The sequence below is a fragment of the Balaenoptera borealis genome, assembly GCF_965194805.1.
Source record: "Balaenoptera borealis genome assembly, chromosome: 4".
Classification (NCBI taxonomy): domain Eukaryota; kingdom Metazoa; phylum Chordata; class Mammalia; order Artiodactyla; family Balaenopteridae; genus Balaenoptera; species Balaenoptera borealis.
This window is the reverse complement of record NC_138861.1, coordinates 7,976,477-7,996,399: the sequence shown is the minus strand read 5'-3', so window position 1 is coordinate 7,996,399 and position 19,923 is coordinate 7,976,477. Positions and strand designations below refer to the sequence as shown.

General features: G+C 39.2%; 1 protein-coding gene across 4 annotated transcripts in view; it reads left to right on the top strand.

Annotated features, from left to right (window-relative positions):
• Positions 1-19,923, top strand: part of MARCHF1 (membrane associated ring-CH-type finger 1) — an 884,469-nt gene that overhangs the window by 391,661 nt on the left and 472,885 nt on the right. For 2 of the 4 annotated variants that reach the window (XM_082391765.1, XM_082391766.1), the window contains one exon: positions 9,484-9,668. The exons of 1 other annotated variant lie outside the window; for it this stretch is intronic. In XM_082391765.1, the coding sequence (XP_082247891.1) occupies positions 9,570-9,668 (99 nt within the window). In that variant the 5' untranslated portion in view covers positions 9,484-9,569. Of the gene's footprint in view, positions 1-9,483; positions 9,669-19,923 lie in introns of those variants that run through there. One more of the 4 variants, XM_082391763.1, reaches the window with a different exon arrangement.

The following is a 19,923-nucleotide window of genomic DNA, read 5'->3' as shown; positions in this document are numbered from 1 at the left end:
TATTTTCACAGAGCTCTGACTCATAATTTTCCTTCTTGTATTGGCTCAGATGAGCCTCTAACTGCTAGACTATATTCAAGGCAAGGAATATGTGTTCCGTTATTTCAGAATACACCAGCTGGCCAGGCCACTTGAGTTCAGCCATTTACCACCCTTCCCATGCTTTTTTTCTAGCTCTGACAAGGCCCTGTAACCACACATAAGGCAACAAACAAAATGCAGACCCTGGTGTGTACTCTTCATCCTCAGGCTGCTTTTAAAGCTGTTTTTTTCTGCCCGTGGCTCTCGCTGCATTATCCTTGGTCTCCTCTTTCTATCCTTAGCTGTTTCCCCAGGACTTGAGGCCCATTGTTATCATCTGACTAATGTTTTGCTTCTTGTTAATGGTTACTCTCATTTCCCAAAAAGATACGCCATTTCAGGACCCAGTAGTTACCGCCCTTCTGCTAAGACTCCATCCCCAGGACCATCTGCCTTCACCTGGCCCTTTGTCAGCCCTCATGTCTTATGTATCGTGCCTCAGAGGCTCCCCTATTTGTCCCTCTCACGTGGGCCATTTCCTGTTGAACACACCTGCCTGATACGGAAGCCTGGACGCCCCCTGGAATATCATTTCCGTTTTCCCAGTTATCCGAGTAGCATGTCTTTCTTGATGCTCAGGTTTCAGTAAATTGCTTTCTAATTTTTGTACACCTGTTATTTGCCTCTTACTGGAAAGTGCTTCTAGTTTGAAGAAGAAAGTCACTAGATTTGATGAGGAATAGAGTCTATTGTATAGAGTTAAAAACAAGGATATCTGAGTGCTTTTATTAATTCTTTTAGTCAGCATTTGAAACGTAGAAATGCAAATTTATCCTTTGAATTTATCCTTCCTTTCCTCTTTTCTAGAAAGAGATCAGACCTATCTTAGCTGTCTGAATATGGAGTAGGTAATGTTTAGCCAAAATTGTATTAATTCATCAACAAAATATGTAAGCAACCAATAGGGAGTAAAGGTTTCAGTTGTTCCTTATTTTCCATTCATGATATTGTTTTTATAATGGTAAATTCAAATGTTGACATAATGTTTTCATCCATATTAGATTATAATTTAGAGCATAACATTAATTTTAAAATCACAATATATGCAAAGAGAATATTTAGTGAATTTAGTATACTTTTTCTCTTCTGGGACCATTACATTAGCTACTCACAATTAATAAGTAGCTCATTTCTTCTTTCATTTACTTATTTCTGAAACTCTGCAAGGAAAAACATGCTGGTTTAAAAAATAAGAATAAGCAACTTTGTTCTCAAAAGGATCAAGAGATAGTTTTGTATACTCAATGGTCTCTTAAAATACATTGTTCAACTGGGGTTATACCCAGTTATTTTCAGCAGCTCATTAAAAATTACTTATACACTTTTAGAACAAGGTTAATAGTAAAAATGATTCAAAGGACCTGTCAATAGGAGTCAGTTTCCTAGGGCTGCCGTAACAATGTACCAAAACTGAATGTCTTAAACAATAAAAAGGTATTGTCTCACAATTCTGGAAGCTAAAAGTCCAAGATCACGGTGTCAGCTGAGACGACTACTTCTCAGGACCCTATGGCAGCGTCTATGCTGGACCCAGGCTTTTGGCAGTCCCCTGGCTTGTGGTAGCAGAGCTGCAAATTTCACATGGCATCTCCCTCCATCTCTGTGCCCAAATTTTCCCTTTTTTTGAGGACATCAGTTGAACTGGTCTGGAGCCCAAGCTGATAACTCATTTTAAATGTATTACCTCTGGAAAGGCCTTTTCTCCAAATAAAATCATATTGTGAGGTTCTGAGGGCTAAGGCTCTGACATATATTTTTGGGGAGACATAATTTAACCCATAACATGGAGTAGTATAGCTCACTGAAAAGAGGTATTACTAAGTTCTGATGGTATTCTATGTCTTATGTCTAGATGTCTGCAAGGAATATACATGCTGGTTTAAACAAATTAGAGTAATCCCTTTTGTTCTCAGAAAGATCAAGAGAGAGTTTTGTACACTGAATGGTCTTGTAAAAATACATTGCTCAATTGGGGTTATACCCAGTTATTTCTCAGATTCTATTATTTTGAGTAGAAAAACAAACCCTTAAGCTACAAAAACTGGGAAATTAGTGGTAACTGGTTATTGAAAGTAGCATATTTTTCTATCTTCCAGAAAATTTTTTAAAGCTTTTAGTGAAATGAGGTTTCCAAAGAGGAGATACATGTAATTCACAATTATACCATAAAATATATTTCTCTCAGAACAGCTAACACTGACAAAGTAAATGCATCATGTGCATAAATAAATGTATTTATTACATAGCTTGTTTTTATTTAAAACATTTCTAATATACAGATTGCCAACAAACACATGAAAGGATGCTCAACATCACTAATCATTAGAGAAATGCAAATCAAAACTGCAATGAGGTATCACCTCACACCGGTCAGAATGGCCATCGTCAAAAAATCTACAAACAATAAATGCTGGAGAGGGTGTGGAGAAAAGGGAACCTTCTTGCACTGTTGGTGGGAATGTAAATTGATACAGCCACTATGGAGAACAGTAGGGAGGTTCCTTATAAAACTAAAAATAGAACTACCATACGACCCAGCAATCCCACTACGGGGCATATACCCTGAGAAAACCATAATTCAAAAAGAGTCATGTACCACAATGTTCATTGCAGCTCTATTTACAATAGCCAGGACATGGAAGCAACCTAAGTGTCCATCGACAGATGAATGGATAAAGAAGATGTGGCACATATATACAATGGAATATTACTCAGTCATAAAAAGAAACGAAGTTGAGTTATTTGTAGTGAGGTGGATGGAGCTAGAGTCTGTCATACAGAGTGAAATAAGTCAGAAAGAGAAAAACAAATACCATATGATAACACATATATATGGAATCTAAAAATAAAAAAAATGGTTCTGAAGAACCTAGGGGCAGGACAGGAATAAAGAGGTAGACATAGAGAATGGACTTGAGGACACGGGAGGGGGAAGGCTAAGCTGGGACGAAGTGAGAGAGTGGCATGGACATATATACATTACAAAATGTAAAATAGATAGCTAGTGGGAAGCAGCCGCATAGCACAGGGAGATCAGCTCTGTGCTTTGTGACCATCTAGAGGGGTGGGAGGGAGATGCAAGAGGGAGGGGATATGAGGATATATGTATACATATAGCTGATTCACTTTGTTATACAGCAGAAACTAGCACAACATTGTAAAGCAATTGCACTCCAATAAAGATGTTTTAAAAAAATCTCTAGCTTAGACAGCATGTAATTTTGATTAAGTCTATGCATGTAGGAATTACAAATAAACACCCTTGATTTTCAAAAAATGAAAAATAAAAATAAATAAATAAAACATATCTAAGCTTTATACTCATAAGCTTGGGCCAGATCATGGTGAAAGGGGAGGAGTCTCTGTGAATCAGGAGACCGTTCTGCATTCTCTCTGTCATCAGCTAGTCTCCAAATATGTCACAACATTCAGTCTCCTGGGACTTAATCTGGTCATCTCTAAAATGCTAGGGTGCTTTCCAATTTTACTTCCAAATATAAAATTCTATGATTCTATTTTCAATTTACACTGAATAAAGACCAGTAAGAGAAATTTATTTATAGAGAATTCAAATAAATAATATTTGAGCAGATATGTGTATCTCTACATCTGGACTTAAATTTTATTTAGGAGTCCAAAGTAATGTTATTTGTTTTGCGTTTTTTGTGCATATGCTTGTATATGTGTGTGTGTGTGTGTGTGTGTGTGTGTGTGTGTGTACCTGATTAGGAATGTCAGGGCCAACTGTCCTTTGCATAATATCTTAAAACCATACAAGAAGCACTTAATTAAATTTGCTCTTTAATTTTCTGATGCGTTAAGTCGGAGTTTTGACACGAATGAGGAGAAACTACTATTTCCTTCTTTAAGTCATTGAAAGTCTGAGAGGAGCTTTCCTGCTGGGCTCTGAGGAGGCGGGGGTTCCTGAGACCCTGGAGATGCTGACAGTGGCATTCCAGAATATAGAGGGCAGAACATCACTACCCGTGTGAAAATGACCCCCACCCCATTCCTTGAAGACCGGGTGGCAAGGTTCTGAAGCAACAAGTGACTTGAACACCACTGTGATTCCATCTCCCCTCTAGATGCCAGTTTATGCTTTGGGATAACTGCTTTCCATTTTCTGAAGATACGTGAAAAAATAGATATTTGCCCTAAGAGATTTGTTTTTTCTTATCTGTTCCTTGTTCAACCAGATATACTAATATTTTGAAAGTTATAGAGGACATTAGCAAAGACTAACTTGTAGATTTATATGGTAGGAGAGCAAGGCTGTTTAACTTTATTTTCCAAAATAAATCTTGGTTTTTAAACAAAATTTTAGTTCTATTTGTCTGGCCAAGAAAAAAAATAGAACATTAAATACTCGCCTTTATTTAATCCTAAACTATGTCCACAAAGCTAAGTAAATAATAATATATGCTTATGTTCCTTAGAATTTTGATTACTTCTAACATGTCATTTTTTTAGATAATTGAATGAAATGACCTTTTTTACTTTCCCGTAGCAAATTAGAAGGGAGCAAAGATCAGTCCTATGAAATTAATAAGGAGAGTCTGTTTCTGATGATATTCTTTTGTCATGAGCATAATATAAAAATACAAACTAGTACAACTGACTATTTCAGCACCTGCTGTAATTATCACACATTTTATGTGACTGTGAGGATTGCTATTGATTCTCCAAAAGACTGAAATGAATTCCTTGGCTTCATTGTAATCTGCTTCAACCTCAGAAAATAGATGAGTCCAAAATTAGGACCAATGCTTTCCAGAGAATAAAATCAGGGACTTTGAAAGTTCATCCCAGCCATCATCCTGTCTTCAGTTTCATAAGTTGATCATCTGATTGCTTCTGAAAGGTCTTCAGGGATAAAATGTCTACATTAAATGGATGTTCTTCTAATTATGAAAGATGCTTGTATATGCCAAATATAATCACAAAGTGAATTCCAACTATCAGACAAAACACAGAAAAACACACCACTTTAGAAATGCTTCATTACATTGCACATTTTTTGTAAACCCAGCACCAGAAATTTTAATTATTTTCCCCTTTTTTTTCTCCTCTCATTGTTCCCATTGATCTTACTTTGCTTGTTTGAGTTTTTCCCTAACCCTACGTAACTCTACATAAGCATATGGTTCAATACTTCCCCAGTAAAAACAGCATTTTCAGTCGAAGTTCCTTTCTCCTCTTCTTTTACCAGCTATCATAAAGTCTTTGTGTGGTGCTATCTTGTTCATCCATTCTTCCTGATGACCTGTGACAGTGGCCATCCAGTGCCTTGTCCAATGGCACCTTGAAAGCTCATTCCATCCAGGTTTCCTCCCATTCAACAGGGACGCGTTATGAAATCTCCTTTCCCCAGCTCAGAATGTCTTGTTTCCATTTTCAGAATTCTCTTCAAGTTCTTACCTTTATTACTTCCATGCCCTCTATCAATGCATTTACAACTTTGATACTGCTTTGCCTAGACTTTCTGTTTGAGTCCTTTGGCCTGATTTCTTCCTCCCAAGTTTCAATCAGTGTCACATTCGAATGGCCATACATGGCTTAAACAACTTGATAACCTGAAACAAATTTTCTGTCGTTTTAAAAATAGTGTCCTGAACTTGAACCTGCCAATCTCACATTCATCTCTATGACTTGAAGTGACTCGATCACCTTCTCTCTACTAAGCCCCAACCCGGACCCCAATTCCTCCTTAAGATGAACTATTTAGACTTATAATGATTTCTTGGTGCTCAAACCTTCTTTGGCCCTTACATTCAATATTCTATATTATGTTTTGAATGTTGATTGTATTTTACCATGTATTTTTCAAACTGACTTACCTGTGGAAGTCCTATCCCCCTAAAGACACAGCAAATTTCTTGACTACTGAGATTGTCCCACATAATTTTATATATTACCTCCTGCCCCTTAATTCCTAGCCTGGTTCAGAAAACACAGAAGATGCTCAATAAATGTTTGTTGAATTATCAGTTTCTCCAGTAAAGCATTAGCAGATGTTTACTTGGTTCCTTGTCTTTGCCTAATAATGAGTTTCTTTTCTTGCTTAATTACAATCAAACTTAATAAACCTTTTAGAGGTCATTTTTTAGTTCTTGAAGCTGGCAAAGACTGAGGTAGGTCTTATAGTAGAGGATCAGATGTATATTTCATTTTGTTTTCCTTTTAAAATAGAGACAACCGAGGCTATTGAGAGCAAGGAGAAACACCAAATCAGAACCTCTTCAGAAAGTCCGAGGTCCCAGCATTAGAATCATCAACTGCAAACCCCAAAGTTATTAGCCAGGGGAAGTAATTAGGGTACTGTCCCCAGAGCCAGGGGTTGGAAGCCAAAAGAAATGCAATTCAGGTGTGTGTGTGTGGAATAGCATCCAGGTAGAGAGAGAATATTCCAGGGTGGTTTCAACGATAATTATGGTCAGTAGTATCCACAAAAATCAAGTTTGGAAATCTGGATCATGTCTTGTGATTGATTGTGTATGTAGAGACAAATCAGCTGAGTGATTCTAGAATCTGGGCCTCTTCTCTGATATGGGGGCCAGTGTCTGGTCGTGCTCAGCTGTTGAGTGCACCGCTTCTTGTTTATCCCGTAGAGTTTAATTAGTGCGCGAGATAGACTGTGCTCCCACAGGAGAAATGCATTCCATTACATTTTTCTTAGCTTTGGATTGTTACATAAAGAGTCATCCCAGTGAGACTTCATGCTTCTAGCTAGGAGAGCACCCTGGGAGCTGGTTAAGCAAAGGTGTTAGATAAATGCGTCCTTGACACTGGCTGTTATAGGTTCCAGTGTTCCAAGGCTGCACAGTATTAGAACCCACAGAGTGTTCAAAGCATTTTTTTTCCCCTGATTTGAAAATTTTAAAAGCTTAATTTGTGGCAGTACCTCATACAGTACTAGGGAAGTGTTTATTAAACATCCTGATTATTAATTATTCCTGTTGTGAAGCATTTAGTTGAAAATACATGATAAACCATGTTTATTATGTTAATAAGAACTAAACTCGTGTATAGTGTGTAAAATACTTGACAAAGTAAAGCTTTTTCCTGATTTATATTCTAAACTTTAAGATAAAAGAAAGCTAATTGAAATGACTCAACCACATAAACAAAATTAACTTGAAATTCAAATCTGAGTTTTTAAAAAAACCTCAGAGCAAACAAGGGATAACAGCACATGCATAATGAGGTAAAGGATTAAGATACCAGTTTAGTTAATTCAAGCTAAAAATCTCCTTTCCTGTAACTTCAATGAATATTTTAAACAAAAGTATTTAAGTCTAAATTATCTGGAAAGCTGCCTTAGCTTTTTACAGAAATTCTCATGGATGTAAACACAGACGATACTACTTTTCTAAACAGGTTCATAATTTACATTTTAGTATTTGTCACACACTATTAAATTTACAGATTTCTGTTTACATCCTTTCCTTAATTAAGACAGTCCTTTTAGATAGAGGGATTAATGGTTATTTTTAAATTAAGGAAATGCCAACCCCACAATGACAGGTCATAGGTGTGATCCTTGAGCTACAGAAATGTTTAAGCATTATGTACTTAACTTTGGACGTGGCAGTTTTGGAAGAGTTTGGCTTTTAGTCCCTTCATTAAAGCTTCACAGATAAACTTTGTGACCTCAGATGATGAATAAATACTAGGTTTAGGGCTATCTAACTCTATTTTTTACTATTTTAAAGCAAGACATTTGTCACTAGGTAAACTTGAAATAGCTTATTGTTCCAAGGTTATTTTATTGATATGCTGTGGTGATTCTCAAACTTGTTTTATGTTCGAATCCTCTGTGATATATTAAAGAAGCATCTACTTCACATTTTCCCTGCAGACTGGCTGAACCTGAATCCGTCTTAAAGTGAGTCTCAGATATCCATCCCCCTGTTATGAAATCTCCCAGATGAGCCTGGTGGCCAGAGAGCCAGGGCTCCCGTGAGGGGGCAAATCTAGGCTGAAAATAGATTAAAGTTGCAAGTACATCAAAGTGTTCATTTCAGTAAACATTTAAAGATTTTTAGCAATCTTTGATGATCTTTGGCTTAATTGCCAATGAGAATACTACCTTTTTCGCTTTTTATCTTTGCCCGAGTTTAAACAAATTGAATGTCGTATAGAAATGGCATTATTGTTATGGAATACAAAGCTAGTTACAGATGAATTGCAGCTAGAGACTACTCTGAATATCTCCTATGTGATTAGGGACAAATTTGAACACGTAAGTGCCTGAAGACATGTAAAAACAACAAATTTCCTGAATGTTGCTTTTTTTGGGGTGAAGAAGCACAAAAGATAGTGGGAGATTTGATTTACTCATAATGTCTGGAAAACAGAAAGTGCATTTATTAAAATAAGAAAAGTCTGTCCTTTTAAAAACAATACCAAATACCCTAACAAAGAAGACATGATCACAGGAGAAAAAGGATTTTTTAAAAGTTAATATATTTTGAGAACTCACTCCACTGAGAGATTGGATTTTTTTTTTTTAATTTGAAGGGCAGAAATCTGGATTAAACATTCATTTTCTCCAAATTGTATATCTATAAAGAGGACAGTGCAGTCTTTAGCAGAGTCTGCTCCCTTCCTGGAAAAGCAAGGAGAAAATACTCTTGGTTGTAACAGATATATTTCCGGGAGCACAGGAGTGGCAGTTAAAGCAGAAATGGGCAGTTTGGGGCTCCAAGCCTCGGGAATAAGGATGCCTGACTCCTGTTGCCGATGTCTTACTGAGGAAGTGCAGGCAGTAGGCAGCTCTCTCTAATAACCAGCCAAAGAAAGACATTTGCACTTGTTCCCAGTCTCTTATTTTTTCAACACCTCGCTGGACGCTCTTCACTTCAAGGCAGATCCTTTGGCCTAAGCAGATTATCGCGATGCATTAAGGGCACAGGCAGCTAGCCGTGCCTTTCAGGGAAGAGATTTGGCTCCAAATAGGACACTAAGCTTTTCAGCCTTCTGCTTATTTCCCTAGTCAGCAGGATGCGGTGTCTCTGGGAGCTCAGCGGGCTCCCGGGGAATCAGGGAGAAACAAAAACAGAAGTGGCAGCCGCTGCAGATATGGGAGTCGGTGCCATTAAAGGAAGCGGTTGCTAATAAGGGCCTGTGAGACCTACGTTTCCTTGGTTTCCATGACAGTTATTAGGTACCCTAGAAATTGAATTGTCTCCCACAATGCTCTCAGGGGAGAGGGGGTGCTCCAGTGACAAAGCGGAGCGGTTATGACTTGCAGTCAGTCGTTCTTCTGAGACGCAACCCCCCCTGGATTATTTGCTCTTGCATTTGTTTTCCATTCCCTTTCGGCGTGTTTGACATTTTGGCCAGAGACCCTGGCTTCTGCTGCACAGTGTCTCAAACACTATTTTCCCCCTTTTTGTTTAGAACTGAGCTTGGCAAAGCCAGGATATGAACAATTGTGCAGGTGGGCTCCTGAGGGCGAGTGAAGAGCCACCTGCAGCTCTGCCGCTATGCCCCTCCACCAGATTTCCGTAATCCCCACCCGGGAGGCGGCCAGCAATGGGCGAAGTTCAGTGGGCAGAAACAAAGAGAAGAACAAGGAAGTCGAGGTAAGAGGAGGTTTGATTTGATCAACTAGGACAGCCAAGCCAACTGCCGCCAGCACTGCTCTGTGTGCCCCCAGGAGTGGCCAAGGCTTAAGAGCATCTGGGCTACCCCGCTCAGTGTGTGATGGTCCACTGGAAGAGGACCGTCCTCTTCGTGACCAAATCCATCATTGGTAGCGAACAGGAGCATATTAAGTGTAACCTTTATTTTCTGAATGAAGGAACCAAATCCTTGAGGACACTTGCTGCTTGAAAGATAAAAACTTCTCTTTGTCTAAACATCCTACGGAGTCCCTTTGGACTCGGATGGTGCCCAGGGGTGCCCTGGACGGCTGTGACACTGCTGTCCTTCATTTTCAGACAGTGGGGCTGTTGATGGCTGCTAATTTTGCCCACTGCCCATTAAGCTACAATGTTTGAAAATAACTTTCTTAACGCAGTGACACAGAAGTGAGAGCTGTGACAGCTGTGTCGCTGATGACATAATATGAATTAGGACGGCACTTCACTGCCTCATACGATCTACTGCTTCCGTATTCGTTCTCAGGGGTGTGTGTGGATTACTTTTGTTTGATGTCTGTTTCATTTGTATTGTTTTTCTCCATGAAAAAAAAGCGTTATTTGAAACTTACATGGGCTAGAGAAATAGAATATTCAACTTATTACATTTAGGCTTTATTTTGCCTAGTGAAATCTAGCCGGGGCTGTGCTAAGTGAAACTGCTTGAAAGATGCTGGGAACTTATTTCAAAGCATTTTTAAGGAGATTGAGCAGACTCAAGGATATTGCGTGAAAATATTATAAATGTTGTTGTGTTCCCCTAAAAGGGATCTTGAGACAGAATGCTAGAATCTGTAATCCTGTTGTTCCCCTCAACGTAACTGTTGTCTAGTCCTCAGGACTCATTAGCTTTGTAGAAAATGAGCTTCCCCCATGTCTAGTTCTGTATGTTCATTCTTTTTTCTTAAGAATGGATGGTAGGGACAGAAGGGGCAATGAAACAAAACCAAAATGAAAGAAACAAAGGGAGTGGAGTGTCAAGGAGAGCCTGAGAGGAAGAGAGTAATGAACTCGAATCACCTTCAAGGGAGAAAAGACATGTGTAGCCTCTTTGTACTTTCTTTGTACTGATTTTGAAAATGTGATCAAAGAGCAAGCAGATCATGACGTGTCTAGAGTTTGTAGGAAACGTCGGAAGATGTCTCTGACTCATGTAGTGACAGACGCTTTTACTCCAGTCATTGCCCTGCCATAGGCTCATGGCGTATTTGTGGAGTTTCTGAGAATGAAATATCTGCAAAGTGAGGAAATTTATCAGCTAAGTATTAACTGGACCTATTCTCTATGATATGACTCTTTCTTTTGACTTGGTGATGTGATTATTAGAATATCAAAGAGCCATCTCTTAAGTGTATTGGGTGGGGTGTGGAGTGAGGGACACTGGTCAATTCTGAAAATGGGTATGAAAATGCTAAAAGCAAGATTTATGAAAGTTATACATTATTTACTCATCATCTAGATTCTTTGCATGATCCTAAGATGATTTGGAAGGAAACTTCACATGAGAATACTGGGTGGCAATTTTGTTTAATATCCATAATGATCAACATCTGAACCATATTTGGAAATGAAAACACTGTTTTTTTTTTTTGTTTTGTTTTTGTTTTTTTTTTTTTAATTTTTATTTATTTATTTATTTTTGGCTGTGTTGGGTCCTCGTTTCTGTGTGAGGGCTTTCTCCAGTTGCGGCAAGTGGGGGCCACTCTTCATCGCGGTGCGCGGGCCTCTCACTGTCGCGGCCTCTCTCGTTGCGGAGCACAGGCTCCAGACGCGCAGGCTCAGTAGTTGTGGCTCACGGGCCTAGTTGCTCCGCGGCATGTGGGATCCTCCCAGACCAGGACTCGAACCCGTGTCCCCTGCATCGGCAGGCAGACTCTCAACCACTGCGCCGCCAAGGAAGCCCGAAAACACTGTTTTGATTCCCACCCCCTTCTTTGGCATTATGTCACCACCAGAAATGTCCTGCTGTTCATGTCTACTTGGCAGTGAGTCAGATAAAGCTGGAGTGGCTTATGTGACTTTTTAAATAAATCACACTTGGTTGTTTCCTTGTTGGAAATAATAATGAAATTATTCAACCTCAAATGTAAATAACCACGATCTTTATCCTGATGTTGATGTTAAGCCACATCTTTAGAAATCCTCAAGAGTCTTTTGAAAAAGTTTCCATTTATGAGCAGCTGTGTTTTCTTCAGGGGCAAACACACTTATTATGTCACAGTGTGAGTCAGTGGACATTCTATAGGAAAACTGGGTTAATTATGAGAGAAATAAAGGAAATTCCCAGCTTATATATTACTTTCTTAAAGAGACATGGTTCTGAGCATCAGAAAGGGAAGCTCTTTTCAGGTTCAAGTACATCTTAGTTTTCTATAGGATGGAGTTAAAAGTATTTCTTTAAGAGTATATTGAAACATACTGTTAAATCTTATGAGCCATTAAATTGTTTGTCTTGATGGACTAAATAAATAGTCCAGAAAAGTTGTGAATGCCATTTAAATTGGATAAATTAAACAGCATACCCTGTGTGTGGAAAGCAAAAAGAATCTATTCAGGACAATGATTTCTGTAATTTCAAGTCTCAGTTCTCTCCAAAGGAAGGCAAAACATCTTGTATACATGGGGACATTTCCTGATGGTTGAACAAATGAGACATATCCTCCTTTGAAGTTTCCTTAATGTATTTTGCCTGTGCTAAAGTTATCCAAATAATACATGTGCAAACCATCTAATTTCAGAATTAAGACTTTGCTAATTTAAATGTGAGTCAATTTAATTTGTTCTTTTAGAAACTTAGAGTCTTTCAAATATACTGATCTATTAACTTTATATATAGTTTTTTTGTTTGTTTTTGTTTTAAGGCATATAAAAAAAGAGAAAACGTGGAAACTATTTCGTAGCTATTATTACACTCCAGAAGATTTAAGCTGTAAAAAATACATAGATTAAGATCTTAAAAAATAATAACTCTAACCCCAAGCTTTATAATGCATATACATTTTGACATATTTTGCATGGTATAGCATTATAATCATTTATCTATTTAGTTAACTAACCCTGGAAGTGCAAAACACAAAATAACATAATCCATCCAGTTTGGACATAGCTTGTATTAGTGCTCAAGGGAAGGATGCAGATTCATCTTCCAGAGACATCGGCTCTGGAGGTCCTTGGGCAGTTAAAGGGTAGTGTGCCTCGGGCTTGCATTTCAGACACAAGATTTTATCAGCACAACCAGAGATGATCAATCTCTTACGAAGTGAACGGACTCATCAAAATTACAGAAGGTGTATGTGCAATGCAGTTGGTCAAATTTATTAATTTGTACCTGGAGATATTTATTTTAGTGATGAAATGCTTGACTGCAAGCAGGAAAGTTCTGGAAAGGGAATTTGTAACCAGACTTTCCTTCGTAGCGTGGAATCAGGAGGGAAATCAACTGGTTTGGGGTGGGGTTAGTTCATCTACACCTGGGGAAAGCCGGGATGTTGAGAAGGCCACGGGGGAAGCGCACCTCTGATGAGGTCCATAGCTCCAGGTCTCTCCGGAGCTCTCCTTCTCTCATTGAAGACAGAGACTGACCAGTTTGGCTTCTTTAACTCTCATTTGCCTGCTTTTCCAAATGGCCACTTTTCTATTAATCCAGTCTTCTCCTTCTTTTTTACATAGATTAACATCACTTATTAGGCTGCAGTTAATTCACACTAGGGATCTGGGCCTATAAGACCTCTGTCTCTTACAAGGGGAATCAAATTCGTAGACCTCAGGGGTATTTTAATTTCATACTCCATAACAGGAAATTATAAGGATTGTACAAAGTCCAGTGTTTAGTTAACCTGTAGCACGTACTCCCCATGACCTTCTGGAATTTATAAGCAAATGTCCCTAAGATCCATTGTATTGCAAATGTGGAGATAAACCAGGGACCAAGCGCAGTGTTCCTACTACTTGCCCTGCTGTGTGCTGCCAGGCCTCTATCAGCACACTCCGTCATTCCTCAGATGATGGGGGCCGCGTCGGAGGAGAAGAGGCTGGAACCCTTTCCTTCCAACTTTTCCTCACTCTCAAACTGACCGTGCATGACAACCATGCTTTTGAAGGGTTTTGGGGGGAAGAAAACCAAAACAAATAAACCTTTGTTTATATGTACATTTTCCTTCCCTGCGTTCACAATTTTATGATATTTCTCTACTTCAATTTTCCTTTTTTTTTTTTTTAAAGAATCTTTAACTTCCCTTCCTCTTTCCTAGGATACCCCTTTCAAGATCTTCTATTTGTCTTTCCAGTGATAGCCCAAAGGGACACCTTTCCTTACTCCAAGTAGCGGCTGATCTCTTACTTGGCAATCCCTTCATGAACTTTGGCGAATTGAAAAAAATATGGCTTTTGGAATATTAATCATTTTGAAATAGTGGATATATTATAGATTTATTAGTTCTATTTTTAGAATTAGAAAAAGCATAGAAAAATCATAAAAGTTAAATAACATATTTAATCTCAGGGCCAGAGGCTAATTTGAGATTAGCCAATCTAATTCCAAATTCTATGTGTTTCTTTACAATTAAAGTACCACAGACTTTTCCCATTGCTTAACCAAAATTTGTGGATCAAAGGGTTCCAGAATCAGAAAGTCCCTTAAAAAGTCTTTTTCTTAATTCCACAATTGAAACCCACAGAGGATGAATAACTTACTTACGTCATACGAGTAGTTAGTGGTAAAGTTGGGACAAAAACATGGGCCTTCTGACTGCCAGTTTCTTTGTCCTTTCTATTATTACCGAATTTACTGATTTTTTTCTTTCAAGGCACAAAATTACAATCCCCAAACTTAGAAGAGTTCATGTAACCCTCGAAGCTGCTAACCTCTGAACGGGGGAGTTTGGGTTTCTTGTTGTGAGGGTTAGCTGCCCATGACTCATAGGTTAGATGCAATACAAAATGGGTCCAATTTATAGAATATACCTAGAATTAATTTTATTAAAATTTAGAAAATAAGGTAAAAATAAATAATAATGCTCAAAAGAGTTTGGTAGGGAGGATACTGTACTGAGATTCAGAGTACCTGAAATGCAGTCCTGGCTTCCCTAAAGCCTTTTAACCTTGAGAAACTCACTCAACATCTCAAGCTTGTCCCCTAGAGAAAAAAGTACGTTTACTGGTAAATGCAGAAAAAAGTAAGTTTGCTAGATCTCATTTCAAAAGTAAGAGCCTTGGGCTTCCCTGGTGGCGCAGTGGTTGAGAGTCTGCCTGCCGGTGCGGGGCGCACGGGTTCGAGCCCTGGTCTGGGAGGATCCCACATGCCGCGGAGCAACTAGGCCCGTGAGCCACAATTACTGAGCCTGTACGTCTGGAGCCTGTGCTCCGCAACCGCGATAGTGAGAGGCCCGCGCACCGCGATGAAGAGTGGCCCCCACTTGCCACAACTGGAGAAAGCCCACGCACAGAAACGAAGACCCAACACAGCCATAAATAAGTAAATAAATAAAATTTTAAAAAAAAAAAGAGCCTTTTATCTTCTTCTGTTACTCCTTTAATATAACCATGTGATCGTGCTTCACTCTGGACACCCAGGGATGCGGTTGTCCCCAAAGGCAGGTTTAGCTAAGGCAGGATGGGACACCTGCTTCAGTGGACACCTGCTGTCTGCTGCCCACCATTCATTCTGCCTTCTAGTAACCGTGCTCAGAGAACCAGCCCTGCCATGTTCAGCCGAGTGACTCAGGACAGCCTTGATGGGCTTAAACCGATCGTGTATCGTAATACTCTGTCATAGGAAATGGCTCAGGACTGGAAACATAACTCCATCAGAATCGATAGCACACGTGGAGCCTTTAGTAAACTTCCTGGGAAGAGAAGCCTTACTCTTCCTGAAAGCCTCTGGAATAGACTAGCTCTCTTCTTCTGAATGGTTTGTGTGAGGACTTCAGGTCTGTAACAGGATATTGTGAGGGAAAAGGTTGGCGCTTCAAGGGGACCAGAGATGCGGTGGATGCTGAATCTGACTTGGAAACAGGCAGGACAGAAGGAGAGAAAGAAAACGTACGTTCTACGTGATGTCGGTTGAGCCATGGGGTCAGTTCTTGCTAGAAACCAAACCTTGTTCAAAACCAAACAAAATGATTCAATATATGTTCTTTATTGTTTAAGCCATTTTCTTGTTTGGATATTAAGTCACTTACAACATGACAGGGTCCTAAATGATTCTTTGCCAAAGTGTAGCAGCTGACTTCTGAGGTTGGAGAGAGCCGGGTTCTAGGTAAAGCCATCACAAACGTTAATTTATGAATAACCTGTGCACATTTACCCAGAATGCTCTGTATTATCCAAGTGAAATGCATTTTGAGCAGGTGTGAGCCTGACGCTACAGGGAGAATGCCAGGGGGTAGAAAGGCTAATTCACTTTTCATTTTTCCAAAAGTACACTTTCCAAGGACTCTCCTGAGTCTAAATTGTGTATGAGAGTCCCATGTGCTTAGTGTGAACTCCACTGGGCATGCTAATAGTATTGAAAGACTTTTCTATAATGAAAACCAGGAAATTTCCGTATTATTATGTGCTTTCAGAAACAAAATTAGCGTAATTCACATTAATTTTTCTTGTTTAAAACAGATGTTGTGGATAATTGCATTAATCAGTAAGACTGAATAACACATTTTATTGACTATTAAATGAAAATAGTAATTGCCGACACACCCTGGTCAGTAGTTTTTAAATTGTGGGCTCAGTTAGGCAGGTAGATTGTTAAAACTCCTCGGGTGTGGATTTTGGAAATTATTATGAACTTATGGCTGATTTAATGAGACTCGATGTGATCACTGTGTTTGAAAGATTGTAGAACAAAATTCTTGATGCGGAAGTGTCTAGGAGCATGGGAGGAACAGGTGTCGCTATCCATGTTTTATTAATCAGGATATTTAGAACTTGCTGATTAGCCCACATTTAACTCGATTCTCTGCAGCACAAAGGGAGCACTGAGGATGCCAACATGCATTTAGAATCTCTCGGTTTGAGGGACCGCTGAAGGGGGAGGATGGCAGTGAGAGCATTGCTTTCCCCCGGCTCATTCCTACGACATCACCTCGAGCCACTTGCCGCCGCCTTCATAACCTCCAGGTGGGGATGAGAAATGACATCTATTCAGTACTGATTCTCTCCCCTGTCTCTGCAGCCCTGTTAAATAACTGAGATAGGCATGACACGAGGGTAGGACTGGTGATGAGACTTGGCTCTTAAAAGAGGACAAGAGGCAGAAACAACCAGAGTGCTTCTGGGTGTGGAGTTCCTGGCATGATGGCCCCATTCAGCATCTGGTGCAAATCTGGACGCGGCAGGCAAGGAAGACAATTGCAGAGGGCTCTCTTCCCCCAGCCGCTGCCGGAGAATACACAGTCTCTGACACACAGGAGCGCTTGGATTTGTGCTTTCGTTAGGATGTGTGCTTTTGATGTCAACATCAAAAAGAGAGCTTCTTAGGAAAGCATTCTGGCTCCAGGAAACTGCTGGACCCGCGGTGCCGCAGGGCGCTGGAAAGCTCAGGCGGGAGATACAGAGTGAACACACAGTGGTTAAGTGAGGCACCGGCTATGTTTTCACAGATGGTCACATTTTTTAACAGAGAGTAATTATTCCTACCTGTAAACCTCAACACTTAATGCTAAGCAAGTTCCACACGGTGGTGTAGGGCTGTGAATGCTTCGTGGTGGCTCAAGGTTGGGTTCAGGTTGTTCAGACTTAGATCCACAGCAGTTTTACTTTCCAATTTTATTCAAAATGAATTTTCATAAAGTTACAAAATAGGAAAGGGATTTGTTATTGTAAATTTTACAAAGCTTTAAAAATTGAAATTCCAGCAAGATGGTTTTGTTTTAATCTGCAACGACTTTCTCTAGGACCGTTTCCTATGAAACGACTACTGTAGTACATTCAAGTTTCGGAAGAAGTGATTTCTGCTCCTCATTAGCCAATAACACAGTAGAGGATTTGCCTGTGACTGGCAACGTTACCTTCTTACTCAGGCATTCTGTTTGGTGTCCAGTGAGCGCATAATAGAAGTGTCATGGCTTAGAATTAGAACAAATCTCTTGCATGTTACATGTGGAGAGGCTACAGAGCAAGGTAGTTAAAAATGTGTCTGGAAGAAAACTAATGGGGTTCAAATGTGAGCTTTGCCACTTTTAGTAGTGGGACCTCGGCAATACTACTTGACATCTTTGTGCCACAGTTTCCTCATGTGTAAATAGTGACAAATGTGAGACGTACCTCAAAGTTATGAGAATTAAAATGAGTTAATAGTTCTAAAATGCTAGGAAGATTCATTGGGACAAAATAAACACCATTAAGTGTTTGATAAATAAAAGTGGAAAAAGGAATCAAATCCCTGTTTTTCATCAACATAGTTTATTATTTGCAGTGAATAAGACTCATTAGTTAGTACCTTCCCTTAGTGATGAAGTGATGAAGACCCAGATCGAGCCTGTCATAATAATGGTGATGATAAAAAATAATGAAAATAAAAAGCTAACTCATTGCTATTCGAAGTTTGCCCACACTCTGACCTTTATGTGTTTAGACCCTCTGTTTGCCTTAGATAAGTGAAACCTAACCTATGGCTTTTCTTTACTGTCTGAATGTCAGTCTCACAGCTGCTAAACCAAGAATTTTCTAGAGTCAAGAATTTGTAGAAAAATGCATGCTGTCTTTCACTTCTGTTCCATGTACATATTGCCAAGTGTTCTTTACTTATGGTACTATTTCTCAACATTTCATGGGCCTTTAAATTTAAGTGTTGTAAATATCGCTTTGATAATTCTTTTTACTTTTCTTCATCTCTAAGGGGGTGATGCTCTCAATTTCCTTTTGTTTTAACAACTCTTTAGTTATTATGTAAAATAGCCCATGCTATGAAAAACTAAAATAACCAATGATACTGAAAGGGAAAGTTTGTTGAAAGTTTACACGCATAGGATTGTCTTGTGAATATCTGAGCACTTAGGGAAATGGTCATTTTTTTTTTTTTCATTTTTCTAAATCAAAATAACACTCTTCTTCACAAAGTAACATTGTTCTGAAGATCTTTTAAATGGTCTTCAACTGCAGGATGAAGACTTTATTATAACTGTTGAACCTACAGCATTTACCTGAGGTACTGGCCTGGTTTAATTCTAAGTGAATTGCTCTATGAAAAGTTTTATTTTTTTTTCTTCTGATATTCTTTAGGGACATTAGTGCTTTCAACTTCAGTGAAATAACTTGGAGAGTAGAAATGCCTAAGAAAAAGCCACTACCCTGAATTTGAATTGGGATAACAGAATATGAGATACTTGGGAGTTGATTTACAGGGACTGGCTAACGCTACAGATGATGTTTAATAGGTGTCAGTTACTCTGCCTTTGTATGATGTCAACAAAGGAGGTGACCATTTTCTCCCAGGTGCCTCAAGCTGCAGAAATTCTGGGCTTAGTATGTAATTTCTGGTAATCAGCCTTAACAGATAATCTCTGTTCCCAACCTGCTAAATGAATGTGCTATAAGGGTAAAGGCAGTTTTCTCTAATCTCGACATTAATATAATATATATAATGTATTTAATGTATTTATAATAATCATCGTTATTATATCTAATATTGTTAAGTACTACATGTCCAATAGGAATAGTTTTATGTGTTTTCCATGGTAACTCACAACTTCTCTATGAGATCATATTCTGGTTGCTATTTCTGTGTAATGAATTGCCCCAAAATTTAATGGGTTAAAGCAACCATCTTATACTGCCCATGAATTCTGTGGGTTAGGTATTCGACAGCACACAGTGAAATGCTTTGCTGTGTGTGTCTCTGACTTCCAGTCTGTGACTCCCAGTCTATGACGCTGAGGTGACTCAAATGCTAGGGACTCTCTGAGAGGTCATTCACTCAGATGTTGGGCACCCGACCTGGGATTATTAGAAGACTAGGACCACCCACTGAATAACCTGCACATGACCTCTGCATGTCTCTGCATCTTCACGGCAGGCGTGGTGCTTCAGGGTAACCAGACTTCTTGCATGGAGACACAAAGTGCTAAGTGTGACTTTTCCAGCAAACAAATCAGAAGCTGCATTGATTTTCATTTTCCAGCATCTCTTAGGCGGTAACCTATTAGTCAAAGCAGTTGCTCACATTCCTACCCAGATGCAAGGACAGTGGATATAGAGCCCACCT